We start from the raw sequence: 18,906 nt of genomic DNA on the forward strand, positions 1-18,906 counted from the left end.
ACGGCAGGACAGTGAGGTCTGTGGCAAAAGAGTATTCAATTTGCCACACAACCCGCTTTATTAAAAAGACAGAGAGGTTATGTCCAGGAGAGATGAGGACAGGTTATTGGACTCCGAGGAGGGTCTTCTCAGTCCAACAGGAAGATAGCCTGGCAGAATACCTAAAAAGAGCAGCTGATCTTTTCTATGGTCTTAGCACTAAAGATGTAAGCATGAGGTGTCACGAATCTGGTCCATGCTCTCCCGGTCAACCACCACTAGAGGTCACCCGTTCACCACATTGACTTCACTCACAACACACTGGACTCCATTTCCCACAATCCATTGCACTGACGACACGCACACCTGTTCACTATCTCGCCCACACCTGATCACAATTTCACAATCACCATCACTCATTATTTAAGTCTGGGACTTGCTCTTGCTCACTGCCGAGTATTGTTAGCCTAGTCTGCATACAAAGCGCTTCCTTAGTAGTCTTGTCTGGTTTATCTTGCCGTGTCTGACCCTGCCCGTGTTTTTGGATTATTCTCTCTGCCTTGCCCTGTCTGGATTTGGTACGCCGATCGTCGACCCACGCTTGCTCCACGAATTGCTCTGTCTTGCCTCTGCCATACCTGTTTGCGGTCTCTCGACCCTGCCTGTATGACCACGTCTTTTAATAAAGCTTCGCAAATGGATCCGCACGTCTCACGTCTCGTCACTCCCGTAACATGAGGAAGGTATTAAAGCAGTGTAGGCTTAAAGAGAGGGCTGGTAGGGAGAATTATATAAGAATATTGAGACTGTGAAATAATAAGATAAGAGAAATTACCATTCCACCTCCATTTTCATTTACCATCCATTTCGCAGGTTCGTCGATTGGCCTTCGAACTGGCTGTCTATTACAAGTGCTCCTACCCTGAAACCTGGAATGAGTGCTCTCTGGCTGGCCGGGATTGGTTTATGGGGTTCATGAAAAGACAGCCCAGTCTGTCTATACGGTGCCCTCAAGCTACCAGTCTCATACGGAACACAAGCTTCAACCGTCACAATGTACCCTTGTTTTACAACAATCTTGCAAATGTGCTTGACAAAAACAAATTTGAAGGGAAGGACATCTGGAATATGGATGAGACCGGGGGTCACAACTGTCCAAGAACCAGAAAATGTTGTTGCCGGGCGCGGCGTCAGACAGGTGGGGGTAGTAACCTCAGGAGAGAGAGGAACACTGGTAACAGTTGCATGTGCAGGCAATGCATTAGGAAACATGATTCTTTCAATGAACTTCAAGGACCATTTCATCCGCGATGGCCCGCCTGGATGCATTGGAGCCGGCAATAAATCAGGGTGGATGATGGAGGACCATTTCCTTCAGTTCCTTAAACATTTCCACCACCACACGAGGGCCTCATTGGATGCCAAAGTCCTCTTGATCCTTGATAATCATTCCTCCCATCTTTCTGTAAGAGGAATAGATTTCTGCAGAGAAAATGGCATTGTCATGCTATCGTTTCCACCCCATTGCTCCCACAAATTACAGCCACTCGATCGTACCGTTTATGGCCCCCTAAAACGTCATGTCAACACATTTTGCGATACCTGGATGAGAAGTCACCCAGGCCTGACTATGTCCATCTACGACATTCCTGGAATTGTTAGGTTGGTCCTCCCATTGGCTGGAATACCAGGCAATGTGCAGAATGGCTTTAGCAGCACTGGAATTTGGCCTTATAACCGAGATAAATTCAAAGACAGTGACTTTGCACCATCTTTGGTGACAGACCGGCCGCCACCACCAGTTCTTCCAGAGCAAGCTGGGACATCTGCTCCTTTGGAAGTTTCTCCAGTGCACACTGGGACTTCTGCTTCTTCTACAGTTCCTCCAGTGCAATCTGAGTTCTCACCTGAGACTGTTAGACCTCACCCCAGAGCAGGACCACGGAAGATAACGAAAGCAAACGGTAGGGAAAAATGCAAATCGGCCATCTTGACAGACACCCCCGAAAAGGAGGCTTTGGAGAGGGAGAAAGCAAAAGTTAAGAGAAAGCCAACAAAAGTTAAGAGAAAACTGTCAAAAAACACACTGGAAACAAGCCAACAAACCAAAACCGAGAAGAAAAAGCATACAGAGAAGGACAGTGACTCTGAGAAAGAAGAAGATTTTTGCATTGTCTGTTTGGAGAGCTACTCCAGACCGAGCGAGGTGTGGCTTCAATGTTGGCAGTGCAAGGCATGGGCTCATGAAGCCTGCACTGATGGTGGTTTGCCACAATTGTGAGTCAGATGGGGAATTGTGAATACTTGATGCTATGAAATAATCAGTTTGTGTTCTTTTGGTGGTGTTATGAAATTGTTAGGGCCTACATCAGTTTGTGGGATTGACAAAGGTGTTACATGGTTGTGTACTTGTTTTGTTTTTTTACTTTAATATGTTAACTCAGTGAACTCTGGTCTCAAACTAAAAAAATATTTGAAAAATAATGCCGAAGTATGAGTTTTATTACATCTAAATGACTGTTGCAACTGCCCCCATATATGGGGACAGTTGCAATAGTATGGGCAGGTAGGTGACATATGGGTTTAATATATATATTTTTTGTCTAATACAAACGGTCGCTGAGAAACTGAAGGAAATGTAAAAAGTGTTGCAACCGCCCCCACTCTCCCCTACATACACACACACACACACACACACACAGTGCCCTCCAAAAGTATTGGAACAGTAAAGACAAAATTGCTCTGTTGGCTGTGGAGTCAAGACATTTACAAATATGATTAAAAGATGAATATGAGACAAAACTACAGAATGTCACATTTTATTATTGGGTGATTCAACACATAGATGTTTTACCAGCTAAGAAGTTCAGCACTTTTATAGTTTCATCCCTCTATCTGATGTGAGCATAAGTATTGGAGCAGTTGCCTCACAGGTCTTTCTAAGTGATCATCTGTGTCCCGTTTCATTAATTCTTCAGATATTAAAAGCAGGGAATGTGTCGTATCAGTTATATCCATTACTTCTGCATTCTGAATCTTGCATTCGATGATGACACACAAACCAGGATGAAGACGAGGGAGCTGACTTTGAGAGAAAAGCAAGCAATTTGGATGCTAAAAGAAAAGAGGAAGTCAATTAGAGCTTTTGAGACAATGTTCAGTTGCATTGTTCTCTGTGGAGGGTCAGAAAGCTTCATCAAAAAAATCTTAATTTGTGTTCCGAAGATGAATGAAGGTTTTACGGGTTTGGAACGACATATGGGCGAGTAATTAAAGTGAAATGAGTCCACTGAAGGCGAGCGTAGTGATGAACCCAAGTGCAGTTTATTTACAAATATGAAATCCAAGATTCAAACAAAATACAAACAGAGACTTGACTTGACCAGACTTGACTTGGCATGGACAAATAAACTAGACTCACCGACAGCAGGTTACAACATTAATACACGACAAGAGACAAAGGCAACAACATGGCTACTTATAGCAAACAAAGAGCACCACATGACAAGAACCAAACAATGGGGACAAGACACATGACTTAGGACAACCAATCAAAACATGACACAAATGAACAAGGGAACCAATAGCATGAAGACATGAAGGCAAGGGAAGCAAGAAACACAGCATGAAACAAACTACAAAATAAAAAACATGAAAACATGAACATGACAAAACCCAAAACAGGCGTGACATAGATAGAATTTTCATTTTTGGATGAACTATCCCTTTAAAGTATTGTAGAATGGCATTATAGCTTATTTATTGCAGTGACATAGTGAATTGCATTTGTACCTGGACTAACTGAATGTCCACCACCTTGTTGTCATCCAGGTTCATCATAGTATAGCTTCCATACTTGGCACAGTGACCTTCAGGGGAAATCAGAGTAGAAAAGAAAAGAATATGGTATAGGAAGTAACTGGTTTAGTGTAGTGCTGTCAAACGATTAACTGCATCCAAAATAAAAGTTTGTTTACATAATATACCTGTATATATTGTGTATATTAATTAATTATGATCATAAAGTATATATTAGTGCTGTCAATCGATTAAAGATTTTTATCACGATTAATCGCAAATTTTAAATACTAGGATTTACCTGTAAATGTGTTGAAATAAAGGAATGCATGACAAACTAGAACCTTTCACATCTCTGCAAAGTATGAGACATAATCATTATTATTATTTTGTTTTTATTCAGCCGTTATCAGCCTTTATACTGACAATAAAGTGTTTACCAAGCCACATCGCTTCAATACCAGCTTCAATAGTGCACTTTTACTCAAAACTCACTTTAAACACCATCAAGTATTTGTAATAACTTCCTTTTGCGATCACATGTGTACACATACACTTTGGGGGGCCGCGGTACATTATAAAAGTAGCCCAAAAAAACGCTACCCACAGCTCTGTAATATTTCCCACAACTGTATTTTTAAAATAGCCCAGTTGTGCGGGAAAACCACGACCCTGGCAACACTGGTTCGCTGTACCCTTATCACATATGAGTATACATATCTCTCACGCACTGTCGCTCTCTCTCTCTCTCTCTCTCGGACACACTCGCGCTCTCTCGCTTCACTTTTGTCTAGCCCGGCGCCTCATAATCACACAATCCCTGTGTCCCAATGTGCATACTATTCACCCTGTCTGCCCTAAATAGTATTGAAAATTACTAAAGTCACATGGAATTTAGGATGGATAGCGTGCACATTGGGACGCAGGCAATGATTACCTTCCGTGCTGTTTGGGGTCAAACTTCATCAAACGATTAATTTGCGTAAAAAAAAATATTAACGCGTTACAATTTTTAGATTTATCGCATGCGTTAACACGTTAACTTTGACAGCCCTATATATATATATATATATATATATATATATATATATATATATATATATATATACACACACATACATACATACATACACAGTACACATAAATATATCATGTAAACAAACTTTTTTTTATAATGCAGTTAACAGTTTGACAGATTAAATTAAACTGAAATTCGGCTCTCATGTCACCACCCAAGACAACAGCATTTCCATAATGCCTTGCCCTCTCCAACATTGTATTTTGTTCAGACCTCCAGTGCCACAAGATTGTTGGCTGGACAAAGACCTTCTGGTGATTAAAAAATGTTCAAGGACAAATACATTCCAGACAGAGAGCTGACAGGACCTGGAAGATATCACATGACATCAGCAGAAATAACCTGGAAAATTTCCATCTTTAGTTATTTTAACAAATTTTAACAAAAGACAAACCTTGTGGATCTGTATATAAGATGCCCCACTGAAGGCTACTGCCGCTGACAAATGCAGATTTCCAGCTGGTGTGAGGATGTGAGGGAGTACTCTTCTGGACCTTTAAGTTTTTGTGCCAGGCCTTGACTTTCCATTCAACCAAAGATTCTCGGATCTCAGCAGATCTCTTTCTTAGCTCTTTGTTTCACTTTCTACCTGGGAAGAAACTCTCAATCACCATCGAGTCAGGACATCTTTGGAATTCATCACTCTTCAACCCGGAAGAACGGGATCGCGAGTCCAAAACCTTGAAACCATCAAGACTTTCATCCGAGACTGCATCTGGACACTCGTCAACGACAAAGGCAATGCAAGTATCGTACATTTAACTAAACGAAACAGAGGTTTAGTATAAGCTATAGACCCCGTTATAAACGGTGCTGATGGTTTTATTCAGGTGGTTAACTGACTCTTTTCATAGCTGGGTCAATATCACCATAGAGTGCCTTTGACAGATGAAAATTTCTTAAAGACATTGTTCAAGTTTTTCGTTAAACCACATGTTTATTCTTTTAAGAAGACTTTAAACTTCAACAATTGCTGGTTGGTCCAGCTCCTGGACCTTTAATAAAATAATTATAAGCAAAAACATTTGGACCAACTTACAAAATATGTCCACCCTGTCAGGGACAAATGGATACAGAAAGCAAATATTTCTGACAGTGTTATCATTCTAAATAATACACCTTTGGAAAATATTTCTGTCCCTTCTCTTATATATTTTTTTTAAAAATTGGAAAGAACTTCAAAAACGTTGGAAATAACAAAAAACTATGTTCTGCTATCAGAGCTCTGCCCGAGTTAAATACCATTTAAAGTAAAAAATAAGATAGGATACATATCTGACCAGAATTTATCCAAAACCAATTTATCCTTAAATGTTCCTAAAAGAACAAATGCTAAAGATTGTCATTTGTATAAAGACTTTTTTCAGTTAAAGTGCATATGACAGGGTGGACAATGACATATGACGGGGTGGACGGTAACATGACAGGGAGGACAACTGAAGGAAGAGACACAGAAGTGCCAATAATAACACACTTAAACAGAGTCATAAAAGAACAGATGTATACTGTGCCCTTTTGTCTTAACAAATTGTCATTAAATGTGATACGTAGTCTTATGTTACCCATCTCAGCGGTTGATGGACAATTTTAGCTATTCTGCTTTTATTAAGCACATGGTGGGACACTAGCTAGCATAACCAGCTAACCTGAAGGTGACTTTGAAGTATTTTGACAAATATACCTAAACTTTTGGAGAAAACAAATATTTACTTTTCAGATGTTCACGCTGACAGGGTGGACATGTTATGCGTGACCACATCAAACAATGAACATATAATGATGATAAACATGAAAAATAAGAGGAAGTACTTACTCTTCTTGGTGCTGTTGGTCTGATCTCAGTTCAAATATGTCAGCATTCTGGTGATGATGTCACTGATTGCATCATGTTAGTAATTAAAGGGCCAAGTGACCCATAATGACAGGGTGGACATTAAGTTCAGGGACGCATATTAAATTGAAGATATTTTTGTAAAAATACAAATAAAATGGCAAATACCTTTTTTATTTGCTATTAACTAATGGCAACAATAAGGGAAAGTGGAAATTTGTTTGATTATGTGTTATTTTATCATTAATAGCCTTGGTTGATGTCTGCTGTCCAGCATGAGGGACACAAGAGATGCATTAGAAGAAAGTGGAATAAAATAAAGAAAACCAACTTGAATGCAGCTATTATTGCAACAAAAGTGTATAAGTACTTATACATTACTTGTATCCAACCAGAATAGTATTATTACACAAAATGGCCAAAATAACTCCATGATTGTGATGGGGACAACAAAGGGCACTTTATAGTGATATTGACCCAGCTTCATTCTCTGGTTTCCTAATGTTTCATCCATCAACTCTCATTTGCCCTTTCCCATGTATGAGTGATTGTATGTTTGTTTGTTGGACTAGTTTGTGTTAGTGTTTAGTTAATAAAACTCTTGTGCACAAATTACATGAGTTTCTGATCCTGCCTTGCAATTAAATGTTGTAATTATTTATGTACATTTCCCATTTGAGCTAATTTGCTACATCGCCATTTCTGTGTTAGTTGCACGGTTTTTCCTTCATACGCTGTCAAAGCTCATAGGACACTGACAGTTGGATGGGCGTGATTAAGGATGTTATGCTCATGCCCAAGCCGTCAAACTGACGTCATCAGAGAAGGCCCGTCGTTTTAGAGGGGAGGTGCATTTTCAGATTTGGATCAAAGATTACGAAGGCAAACTATTTTTTTTTGGTGGATTGACTTGTATGGATGAATTGTTCACCACAAAAATAGCAAATGTGCGCAAACAAAATAAATAGTCAATTTCGATTTCATGTGTACTTTAAAAGGCATAAAAGCCCATAAATATAACTTAAAAAAAACAGTATAAGTGAACTCTTATTGTAGTCTTCAAGTCTTGGTTCTGTCTTACGTTTTAAAATCACTTACAGAGGAAGTTTGGTCCCATCAGGCTAACATGACGGACACGAATCATGCCGCTGTAAGCATTTCTTTTTCTTTTGGTTTCACTCGCGATCTTTACAAAACACATTACTTTACGTATTTCATGGCACACTCGTTTTACGTGTATTTGGCGTCACCTATTGTTTTGGGTGTATTATTGACATGTCAAAGTCTAGACCCTGAATATAAGACAACCACGTTTTTTTCAGATGTAGTTCCAAGAAAAAAACATTGTCTTATATTCGGGTCAATACTGTACAAGTGATGCGAGCTCTACATGAGAGATAATAAACATGTTACTAACTGGCAGTATGCCTTCACTGGCCTTTGAAAGAGTCATTTATAGGATGAAGATATTTCCCATAGTGTCTTGGATGACCTACTCAAAAAAAAAGAAAAGAAAGTGACACGCAAAACATATAATCAACAGTCAGCTACTATGAGAGAAAAAAAGAGAGAAAGTGGAGAGCCCCAGCAGCTGTATTGATGGGATACAGTTGCTCCGTTGAGTTTGTCTCAAAAAAGTCAGACCAAAAAGATCTAAAACTGTTGAATTTACTTTGTTGTTTTTTTCTTTCTTTAGAATTGCATCCTCTGACATCACATTGAGCAGCTCTGAAAAATTTCCTCGTCTTTCTTTGTAACAGTCAGATAATTTCCTGATGTGTCAGAGACAGAGCTGCTGTCTGTCGGTGAAGACGCTGCGTGAGACACGATCTGACTCTTCTGATGGGATTGGGCTCTTCTGGAAAGCCAACTGTGGAGAAATGATCATCATTGGACTGCTGCTGCTGCTGCAAACTGCTGCATGTGAGTCACTTTCACATCAAACTCATCTTATAATGCTGATGAAAACTTTTCTGATGTGATCTTCAAATGTAACATTTTGTCACAACTGACAACGACTGAAACATCTGTATTTCAGTTTTCGTGAATCATTTCTGTTGCATTAACTCAATCTGGCCAGGAGAGTAAATGTTATAATTAAAGATTATTTCATGCATTTTTATGTAAAAGGGAAGGCCCATCAGAGCTGAATGTTCCATTATACTTCACATTCAAAAGAGTTTCTGTTATGCTGAAGTTTATGTGGTTGCCATTGTGCTATAGGTTAAAGGCTGTGGTCTGGTTGTGGCCAGCCACTCAGAATGCAGTATTTACGCCAACACAGCTACAAATAACATCTTGTTGATTGCATGTAAACATACAATGCCACAGAAACTTTTTAAAATTAACGGAATTTAACAAGAAACACAAATGGGCTTTTCCATTTATTCAAAAGCACACTTTAAAAGCTGTAAATTGTAACATACTAAAAAAACTAAATTTAATTTAACTTCTTTAGTTACATCAGTTCAACTAAAAAAAATTGTCAGTGCATTAATATGCGAGATGGAAGTTTTTAAATTTTGGGAGATATGGATCAAGAATATTAATCTCAAATAATTTGTTCTTTAGGTCTGGATTGGTTCTGCAGGTTTGATCAGTCTGATCCCTGTTATGCAGCTCTTGGAGACAAATTCAATCTGCTCATGGTGCTGGATACTAGTGACTATTGCCTGTTGTTAATAAAGAGAATAAACGACATACACGACGATCCAGTTTGTAGGATAAAATATGGCAGGATGAGTGGTTGTGATCTTTATAATAACAGATCTGAAGTTACAGTCATTAATGGGATTCTGATAATAAACCGTGTGATCAGAGCAGATTCGGGGATATACAGATTTACGCTTGTTGACTCAGACGGCACAGAAACATCTAGAGAACTTCAAGTGAATGTTGAAGGTACAGAAACTCTCATCACACTCATTCTCGTGCAAATTAATCAGTTGAATCGCTGAAGTTTTTTTTCTTGTAGCACACACACTACATACTCAAATAGTATTAGGAGTAGTGTGGAAGAGCAACATTCTCCAGTGTTTGTCATGTGACTGTCCCTCCAGCTCCTATTGGCTCAGTGGAAGTGTCAATCAGCTGCTCCTCCAGTGGGGTGATGAGGGCGTCCTGCTCCTCTGAGGGGGATCAGCTCCTCTACAGATGGACTCTGAATGGAGATCCACTGATGGATGAAAACAGTAGCATTGATTTGGATGAGGGAAATGATGGAAACATCAGCTGCAGTGTGAAGAACCACATCAGTCACGGACAGAAGACCATTAGTGTGAAATCCTGTCCTGGTGAGATGATTGCTGTTCATCTACAGATATGAACAACCCAACATTGATTGATTGATGTGTTTGTGTTCAGTGTGTTCAGTGTCTGTGGTCTTTGTGCTGGTCTGGTGTTTTCAGCTGATGCTTCTGTTGGGTCTGTTAGAAGGTTTTCACATCTACATGAGACACATGTCAAGTGAGAGACATTTATGATCACCATTATGGATTGACATTCAAATATTAAGAGTGTGAAGATGATGATGATGATAATGTGATACTTTTAGGAAAGACACAGGAAGATCAGAAAATGGCATGAGCAGACAGCAGAAGATTCATGAGACCAGCAGCTGATCTTGTTTTTTTACATGATTAGACACACTTACATATTTTTTTTAATACACTCTTTATGTTATTACAATATGAACAATGTTCTTGTGATGTTTGAGGTCATTTTAGACCCTAAATGACATTTGCTGAAATAAAATAAAGTTCCCCTCTTCAAAATAGCTTGAGACTTTGTGAAATTTGTTGGCTGCACAACATTCATTGGACAATTTCTCAAGCAAGGAAAAGCAGGAAGAGTAAAACCAGGCTAACCATGGAGATCAGAGGCGTCATGCCCATTCAAAGTGAGGGGCAAAAATTCACAAAGTCAGTCATATTAAAACTATACTGCCGTGCAAAGGCAAAAGACTGTAACTTCGATTTTGGTCAAAAATGAGGTAATGATATTTTTAGGACATCCTTTATCATGTACATAAGTGTCAATTTAGTTGTTTTTCCAAGTAATGGGTGGTCTCAACGGTAACTTCGAAAAGCCCCGGAGAAACCAAGGCAGAACACCATATAACAATTCATTTTTTGCTGATGATATTCGTTTGTTTGATGTCTGCAGTAATTATGAGTGAAACACCACGTCATCATTGTGTATCAAACGGTGCTCCCTTGAGGAACAAAAGATGCATTGCATGTATCGAGTCATCAGATATATAAATACAGTTGCACCGAATAAAATACTTACACATTTACATGCCTCGGGTCTCTAGCGACCCTATAAACCTTTTACAAAACATTAATCAGAAAACAGGCACTCTTGTATATTAGACCATTTTTTTCTTGTTATATTGTTTCTAATGAATAGATTGAGGAATACTAAGAAAGTTGATGTCTAACTTTAAAATATGAAGGAGGGAGAGGGTAGAGAATTATTTCCCGGGTCGCTAAAGACCCGAGGTATGCATTTAAGGGTTAAAATGGTTTTACCACAGTAACCATAGTGGTATTTGTAGTTAAAGCAGTAAATGTCTTTCTGTCTTGCAGTTACATTAGATCACATACTCCATCTCTTGTAAAAGTCATCACTTTTTCCTATTTTTCTGAACTGTAATCCATAATTCATTTACACATAGTTTTTGCTCTCTCTCTCTCTTTCTGTGCTTCATCGTGACATTTTTAAATCTCATAATTTTGACCAATTTTATCAGCTGCTAGAATTAACAGGGAACTTGAACTCAAAGCTGCCAATGAGGCTGAACAAGTCCTTCAATATGATTCAACTCTTCACAGTAATTTTGAAGACATTTAGCTATAACTGATTTGCTTTAATGAACGCATCCTTATTTTAGGTGTTAATAATAACTTTCCTTACAGACCTTCCTCTCAAATACCCCACCAACCTCATATGCACTGCACTCCATCACTTATACTGACTGGACTATTATTCTGCACCCTGATATTCTGTTTGCACTAATTCATACCGTACTGCACTGCAAAGGTATAGGTGTACTGTGATTATTGTTTATTATCGTTTTCATGCTCTCTGTATAGCATAATATTTACCATATGTTGTTCTTTATCTGTATTGAGTCCCTTATATATGTGCGTTGCATATATATTCAATATTTACGGAGCCTAGTTTCTAGTTCTAGTTAAGTCTAGTCATTTCGTCTTTCCTTGTTTAGATAACCCTTTGTTAAAAAAAGATAGTAATTTCCCTCATTTTATTAAACATTTTAAACTACATTACCCATGAGCCTCTGCCATTCTATTGATAGAACGCAGTGCTGGTATTTGTAGTTTGTTCAGGGTTAGGGTTACGATCTCAGGAAAGTGGTAATTTCTCACAACTTAGCAACACTGCATTGTTAACTGAATGTATTACTGACGTAATAATAACAGCAAAACGTACTTGGCTACATTTTTTAATTTGGGTTAAAAGATAGTCCAATCACAGCGAGTTCGGCGAGTGCCAAGGGAACTTCAAAGTCGATGGCAACTCAGTTGAGCAGAGGGGTCACGCTTACTTGTCCATATATGGTCATTCATGACAGGATCTTCCGGGTTCTTGTGGTGAATGGACAGAATCTACAGAAGATGTATTTGTCCCCACTCAATATAAAAGTGCAACAACAGATTGTATTGTGGGGTTAACCTGATGCAGCAATAAATGTTAATTACAGTGATTTTTTTTTTTAAACAAGGGCGTAATGGTTTACACTAATATAAATTAATGTACAATATTTAAAATCAAAAGTTTGCATATATTGTGTGAAAAATAAGTCAAAATATTTCAGTTGCTTTAAAAAAAAAAAAAAATACCCATGGAGTATTTTCAAGTTTGCTTCTGTAACATTTACAGTCTTAGTGTATTAAAGGTAAAGAATTAATCACTTCTATGTTTCCTGGAAATTGACCCTACAAACTTGTCATTCTTAGATCTTAAATTCTTAAATCACACATTTTGTAGTCATTTTCCAATTTTTATTGACATGTCAAACTTTTCCCAGATAAACATAGTGCCCAGAACAGCATTCTCTCTCCAGTTTGTGGCACTATGGGGGAAAAAAAATCTAAATGCAGTTGATTCTAAAAATGTATTTGCATAGAGGTATTTTCTTTTTTTTTTTTTTAAGCTTGTTTTTGTATGTTTTTTTTTTTTTTTTGAGGAGGACGAGCTAAAGGGTCAGGCACCGTCACGCTAAAACATCCCAGAAAATAATGATAAAATTAATAGCATAAAAACTGTTAACATGCAGAGTAATAGCAGTTTAAAGTGACCGACCGTCAGGCCCTGTGACGGAGCATGACAGTCCTGTCACATGGCCTTACAAATGAATGGCATTGTTCTTTTTTATTACCTTTATTGCATTTAATATGTATTTAACACATGACATTGTAAAACATTATTTGAATAAATAGACATTATACTGTAAATTTTAAGCTTTTTATGCTCAGACAATTTTTTTTAATTTTGTACCTCTTTTACCTATAGGCATTTATAGATATATAGATATAATTGTCATCTATATTAGCTTTGAGTGGATGACTGTAATTATTCCAACTGATACAGGTGGCAGGTAGATGGCTCCAGAGAGACGAATGCAATGTCATGAACGATTAAATGCAGACCCTGAGAGAAAGGAAAAACATTTTCAAAAAGAAAGGGAGAGATGGAGGCAGAAAAAGGAAAGAAGGCAAAGTATTCATGAGTTCAATGAGCGAGACCAAAGACATTATGGAGAGAGCAACAGAAAAATCTGGGCTTACGAGAAAGGCAGCAGTTCCTTCAAGGTTAGAAAGGGCTACCGTCACAATACCACTTCATATTATTGCTTGGTAATAACAGTGATACCATGGTAATATCTACATTATTTCCTATGAAATGACATGCAATTTCCGCTATTACCATGTAATTTCTTAAGTAATGATGTAGATGTTACTATAGTATTACCCTGTTGTTACTGAGCCATAATATAATTCACATTGTGCTATTCAGTTATTGTCTATTGATTACATTTGCTGTACCATAGTAAAATGTATTTTATATATTATGAAGTTAATTGAATAGTGTAACCTTTTAATGACTGTTAAATGGTTGTGTAACAGTAACTTTACCAGTCTGATATTACATTAACATTAAGATTATTAGAATAATTTACAATAAGAATGCTTATCAAAACTTAACACAAAACATAACTTTTTCTGCATCAAATAAATCCATAAAGACAGTCCTGTCACACAGGAAATTATGATTTAAAAATGTACTATTTGAGGAAATATTGATGAATTAATCTCTTTCACTGTGTAGATGAAGGCAGGGGTAAATATACGCTGCTATGTTTGTGTAAAAATCTCCTATGTAAAGGTAGTTTTTTTTCACAACTATATGAGTGCCTGGTGGGTATTCTGTGATTTTTGTGTACTGCAGTTGACCGAAGTGTTGCTTATATTTCTTGTAGGAATTACAAAACCATGTTAAATACAATCAGGGACATGTGACCAATAAGAAAATGCTATTTGTATCAAAGAAACGTATTAGGTAATCATTCTAACATATACAAATTTGTCCATGACAGGGGTGAAATGTGTATCAAAAATAATTTTATTCAATCATAAAAACATGCTGAGATGGCACGATATGGGTTTCTCATAGTTTAACGTCCTCCATATGACTCAACGTTCAGATTTAATAATAATAATAAAAACAAAATATCCCAAGATTTTTACAAGTGGAAATGTTTCTGGTAGAATGTCCCAGGTATATGAGTCATGTTACATGATTTATGGCATCTCCTTCGCTCAGGTGCAGCGGAGAGGTAGTGTCTACTCACCATTGATTGTGGTAGGTAGTGATAGTAAATATATGTAGGCAAAATATAATAAAATGACACATTTCTCTCACAATTCCCCCCTTTTAGTCATTCTTTGACCAGTTTTATGATACATGTTTATAAGAACATCGAGTGTATGTGCTCCTTTAAGGCTTTAACATACCCCTTCCTCAGCTGATAAGTGAAAAAAACATCACAAGCTTAAGGCATTTTTTTGTGGAGAAAATTATATAAATCTCTTGACATAAGCAAGCAAGAGGGGAATCTCATCTCATCTCTTCATTAACCTTCTGTTTACAGTACCTCACACCATGGATACAGACCTGCTTGTACCCCTTTCATTAAAGAAATGTCCGTTTAATCAGTATCAGAATCAGCAGTGTGGTGCATAGGTGGTTTTGGTACAAAGGATGGCGCTGGATGCACAACTGGCATTTCATACTCTGTCGGGTCGTCTTTGCATATTTGCCAAAGTGACGGTTCTAGTTACTGCTTTCTGTATCAGGGATGAAAAACACAGAAGACAACAAAGTAGCATAAAAATCAGCAGTATTATCTCCAATGCTGCAGGTAAACATGTATGAATCAGCCAATATCTCCAACCTCCCCACAATGATGTCAACCACGCAAACCATGAATCATCTGCTTTGGGAGGTGTAGCTATCGCTAACTTCATATGGTTAATGAGATCTGTGACATTATCATGATAGTCAGGCAAATGAAAACAGCATGAAATATTCAGCATCTTACAAAGACCGCCTCTTTCCGACGTAAGCATGTCCAAGGCTAGCCTGCTTTGCACCACCGCATCCCTTATTTGTTTCACTTCATCATTTAACAGCGAAAGTGAAGTTTCAGTCAGATTTGCTAGTGCCAGAACGCTCCAAGCCAATCCATTGATCTTGTTAATTGCTGCTGCTGTTCCTACTCCTATCAGACCATCCTATATTTGCTGCTGGAGTAGTCCATGGGTTATACAACTTGTAGCCATTATACCAATCAGTTGACAATTGTCTCCTTGCCCTCTTCGCCATCGCATTCGTCCCAGGAGCTGCATATACTGTGATTCCCACTGACATCAAAGCTGGATAACAACACCCCGACCACATCTTAGTGGGCAGGCGGTGATATGCTCTGTCTCCACAAACCCATACAGCTGCTGGAGATGTTTCCCATATTCTGTCAAAAGGACAAGTGAAGTTGAACTTGATCCCATTCACGTCAGCAGAGCAGTTGTTCATGATGTAATTTCTGATTGTGATCGTGCTGTTGCATTCAGAGTAGCCAACATTCAGTGTAGCTCTGTTATTACACACACACTAGGGGTGTGCAGCGGAGCCATTATTTGTATCTGTATCTGTGACAATATCAGAATTATTTGTATCTGTATCTGTATTCGGATGGATCCGGAAGTGGGCGTGGGTTAAACCGGAAGTTCGTCAAATTACATGGAAATACCATTTTAAAAGCAAATCTGTTTGATTCGTAGTTTTCATTTAACAAATATGCATTGTAGGCTAACTAAAGAAAGTAACATGGTGCATTATCCTGCTGGAAGTAGCCATCAGAGGATGGGGTACATGGTGGTCATAAAGGGATGGGCATGGTCAGAAACAATGCTCAGGTAGGCCGTGGCATTTAAACGATGCCCAATTGGCACTAAGGGGCCTAAAGTGTGCCAAGAAAACATCCCCCACACCATTACACCACCACCACCAGCCTGCACAGTGGTAACAAGGCATGATGGATCCATGCTCTCATTCTGTTTACGCCAAATTCTGACTCTACCATCTGAATGTCTCAACAGAAATCGAGACTCATCAGACCAGGCAACATTTTTCCAGTCTTCAACCGTCCAATTTTGGTGAGCTCGTGCAAATTGTAGCCTCTTTTTCCTATTTGTAGTGGAGATGAGTGGTACCCGGTGGGGTCTTCTGCTGTTGTAGCCCATCCGCCTCAAGGTTGTGCGTGTTGTGGCTTCACAAATGCTTTGCTGCATACCTCGGTTGTAACGAGTGGTTATTTCAGTCAAAGTTGCTCTTCTATCAGCTTGAATCGGCCCGTTCTCCTCTGACCTCTAGCATCAACAAGGCATTTTCGCCCACAGGACTGCCGCATACTGGATGTTTTTCCCTTTTCACACCATTCTTTGTAAACCCTAGAAATGGTTGTGCGTGAAAATCCCAGTAACTGAGCAGATTGTGAAATACTCAGACCGGCCCGTCTGGCACCAACAACCATGCCACGCTCAAAATTGCTTAAATCACCTTTCTTTCCCATTCTGACATTCAGTTTGGAGTTCAGGAGATCGTCTTGACCAGGACCACACCCCTAAATGCATTGAAGCAACTGCCATGTGATTGGTTGATTAGATAATTGCATTAATGAGAAATTGAACAGGTATTCCTAATAATCCTTTAGGTGAGTGTATGTTCTATTTAAAACTACAAAAAATGTTGATCAAAAGAGAACAATAACTTTATTCTTCTTGTTTTCCAGTGAAAGTTTGTGTACAATTTACGAGTATTTTATCAACAGAGCACAACAAATTATTTGGACCCTCCAAAAGCCTTAACCAAACATCGCTTTTCTTCGTCTTGTATTAAAAAATGTTAGGACCGTTTTTAGGATATTTTTGTCAAGTTAGTTGATATAACTCAATTTCTGAGAGACGCACATAGACTCCAACGCGGCTTGCGCTCATTTCATTCATATAGGCTAGCTTACACTCGTTCACGTTACACATCCAGGCCCATAGCCAGCTGAGCTCCAGACCTCCGGAAATGTTTCATGTTCAAAAGTAAAATTTGAACTTATATTTAGTTTCGTTTTTTTTATTAAGTTAATTTAAAAAAACGTTTGGAGCATTTTGTGTTTGTTAAATAATTTATTTTTCTTTCTTAAAGTAACGACCAAGCGGCCAACGACAGACCGGCAGGGTGATCATAACCATGCTTGATCAATTTAGCCTTCTCAAATCATCAGGACTTGCTAAAATAAAATCTATAGATATACTAAAACAGTTCAAGCATATAACAATGTTTAAACGTTAAAGCTAGATAAATGTGCGCTGCGTCAGTAGTTCATGGAGGCAGCAGCGCAATCAATTGCAGTTTTTTCAATGGAAACAAATTACGCTATAATTTTTGCTCATAAAAGAAAGAGTAATCCATCATTCGGAACTGTAAAGGGTCCACATTTATTTGTGTGCACTCACAATATCAACAAAACATTTGATAAAATATATAAAATCATTTTATAAAATAAAGAAAACCATGATGCGCTTTCTGCCGTCTCGTCTTGAACAGGAGCGCTTCACAAAAATGAATCGAAAGTCAGCGAATACATGCCTCACAGACATGATAAATATATCTATAGAAAGCTTTAAATTACCTCTTAACAAAATAAATCAAATCGAAAAAACAAAAACTCTTTCATTATAATCCGTTAAGATGCATTTCTCTCTAAAGGCACATCTAATGAGGAGATGGCGAGTCAGGATCATCATCATCTTCATATTTGCGACACTGACACAGAAAACACTTGTTTATTAGTAGATTAAAATATCGCCCGGACACATTGATGGTAATTACTTTTGCTGGGGCTTTACGGAAAGCTTTATTGCGTGTATTTGAAGCAGAACTCTTCAGCTGCTGACGGCTCTCTGCTGCTGCGGGACTCCGTCGAGCCGCTCTCAGTCGCGGCATGCTCTCGTGTTGTTTCCAGCGCGGCAATTTTTTCATCACTAATTGATGGATGTCTAAAATATAAAAATAAGGAGAAGCCTAAAACAGGCCCGAGGCCCGGCCCGCGTCTGAACTATGATGGAAAAATTGGCCGAAGCCCTTAGAATCGTCCTAACTTTCCACGGCGCCCCTGCTGAGGAGACCACATTCGTTAGACAAACGCAATGATCTCCATGATATTATCTGTATGAAACTGTGTCAAACTCTATCAAAGCAGTAGCCATTATTATTGCACAAATCTTAAATCGCAGACCTCACTGATGTAGTGCTGTTCCGGAAAACATGTGATTGTGTCTGCAGAATATGTTTTTATGTTATTCGGATAAATTCGTTATTCGTTTTGAAGCCATTATCCGTGCCTTTCCGAATAAGGTATTCGGCTTGGGGCACACCCCTAACACACACACACACACACACACACACACTTCCCCCTTTCTTGGCTCCACTCTGAATGGGGAGGATGTTGTTGTCAGAAACAGCGTGGAGCAGAGTCCTGAGCTCGGAGAAGTCTTGTCATCTGGCCAGGAATGTGACAAACCGTTTCGTTAACATGTTTAGTCAGTAGAGGGATCACTTTTCAAGCGTGAGATAGCTA

The 18,906-nt window shown here is 38.5% G+C and overlaps 1 protein-coding gene and 1 long non-coding RNA gene across 2 annotated transcripts in view; both read left to right on the forward strand.

The window, feature by feature from the left end:
* Positions 1 to 18,906, forward strand: part of LOC306858963 — a 1,377,007-nt gene that overhangs the window by 859,327 nt on the left and 498,774 nt on the right. The gene's annotated exons all lie outside the window — the stretch shown is intronic.
* On the forward strand, positions 7,813 to 10,455 carry LOC306858479 (uncharacterized protein; the record flags this gene model as incomplete). The annotated part of the gene is made up of 5 exons (XM_079399046.1): positions 7,813 to 7,836; positions 8,447 to 8,609; positions 9,258 to 9,587; positions 9,746 to 10,151; positions 10,240 to 10,455. The coding sequence occupies 4 exons, from the start codon at positions 7,813 to 7,815 to the stop codon at positions 10,009 to 10,011; spliced, it is 783 nt and encodes a 260-aa protein (XP_079255172.1). The 3' UTR covers positions 10,012 to 10,151; positions 10,240 to 10,455.

Source organism: Barbus barbus (genome assembly GCF_936440315.1).
Source record: "Barbus barbus genome assembly, chromosome: 39".
NCBI classification, from domain to species: domain Eukaryota; kingdom Metazoa; phylum Chordata; class Actinopteri; order Cypriniformes; family Cyprinidae; genus Barbus; species Barbus barbus.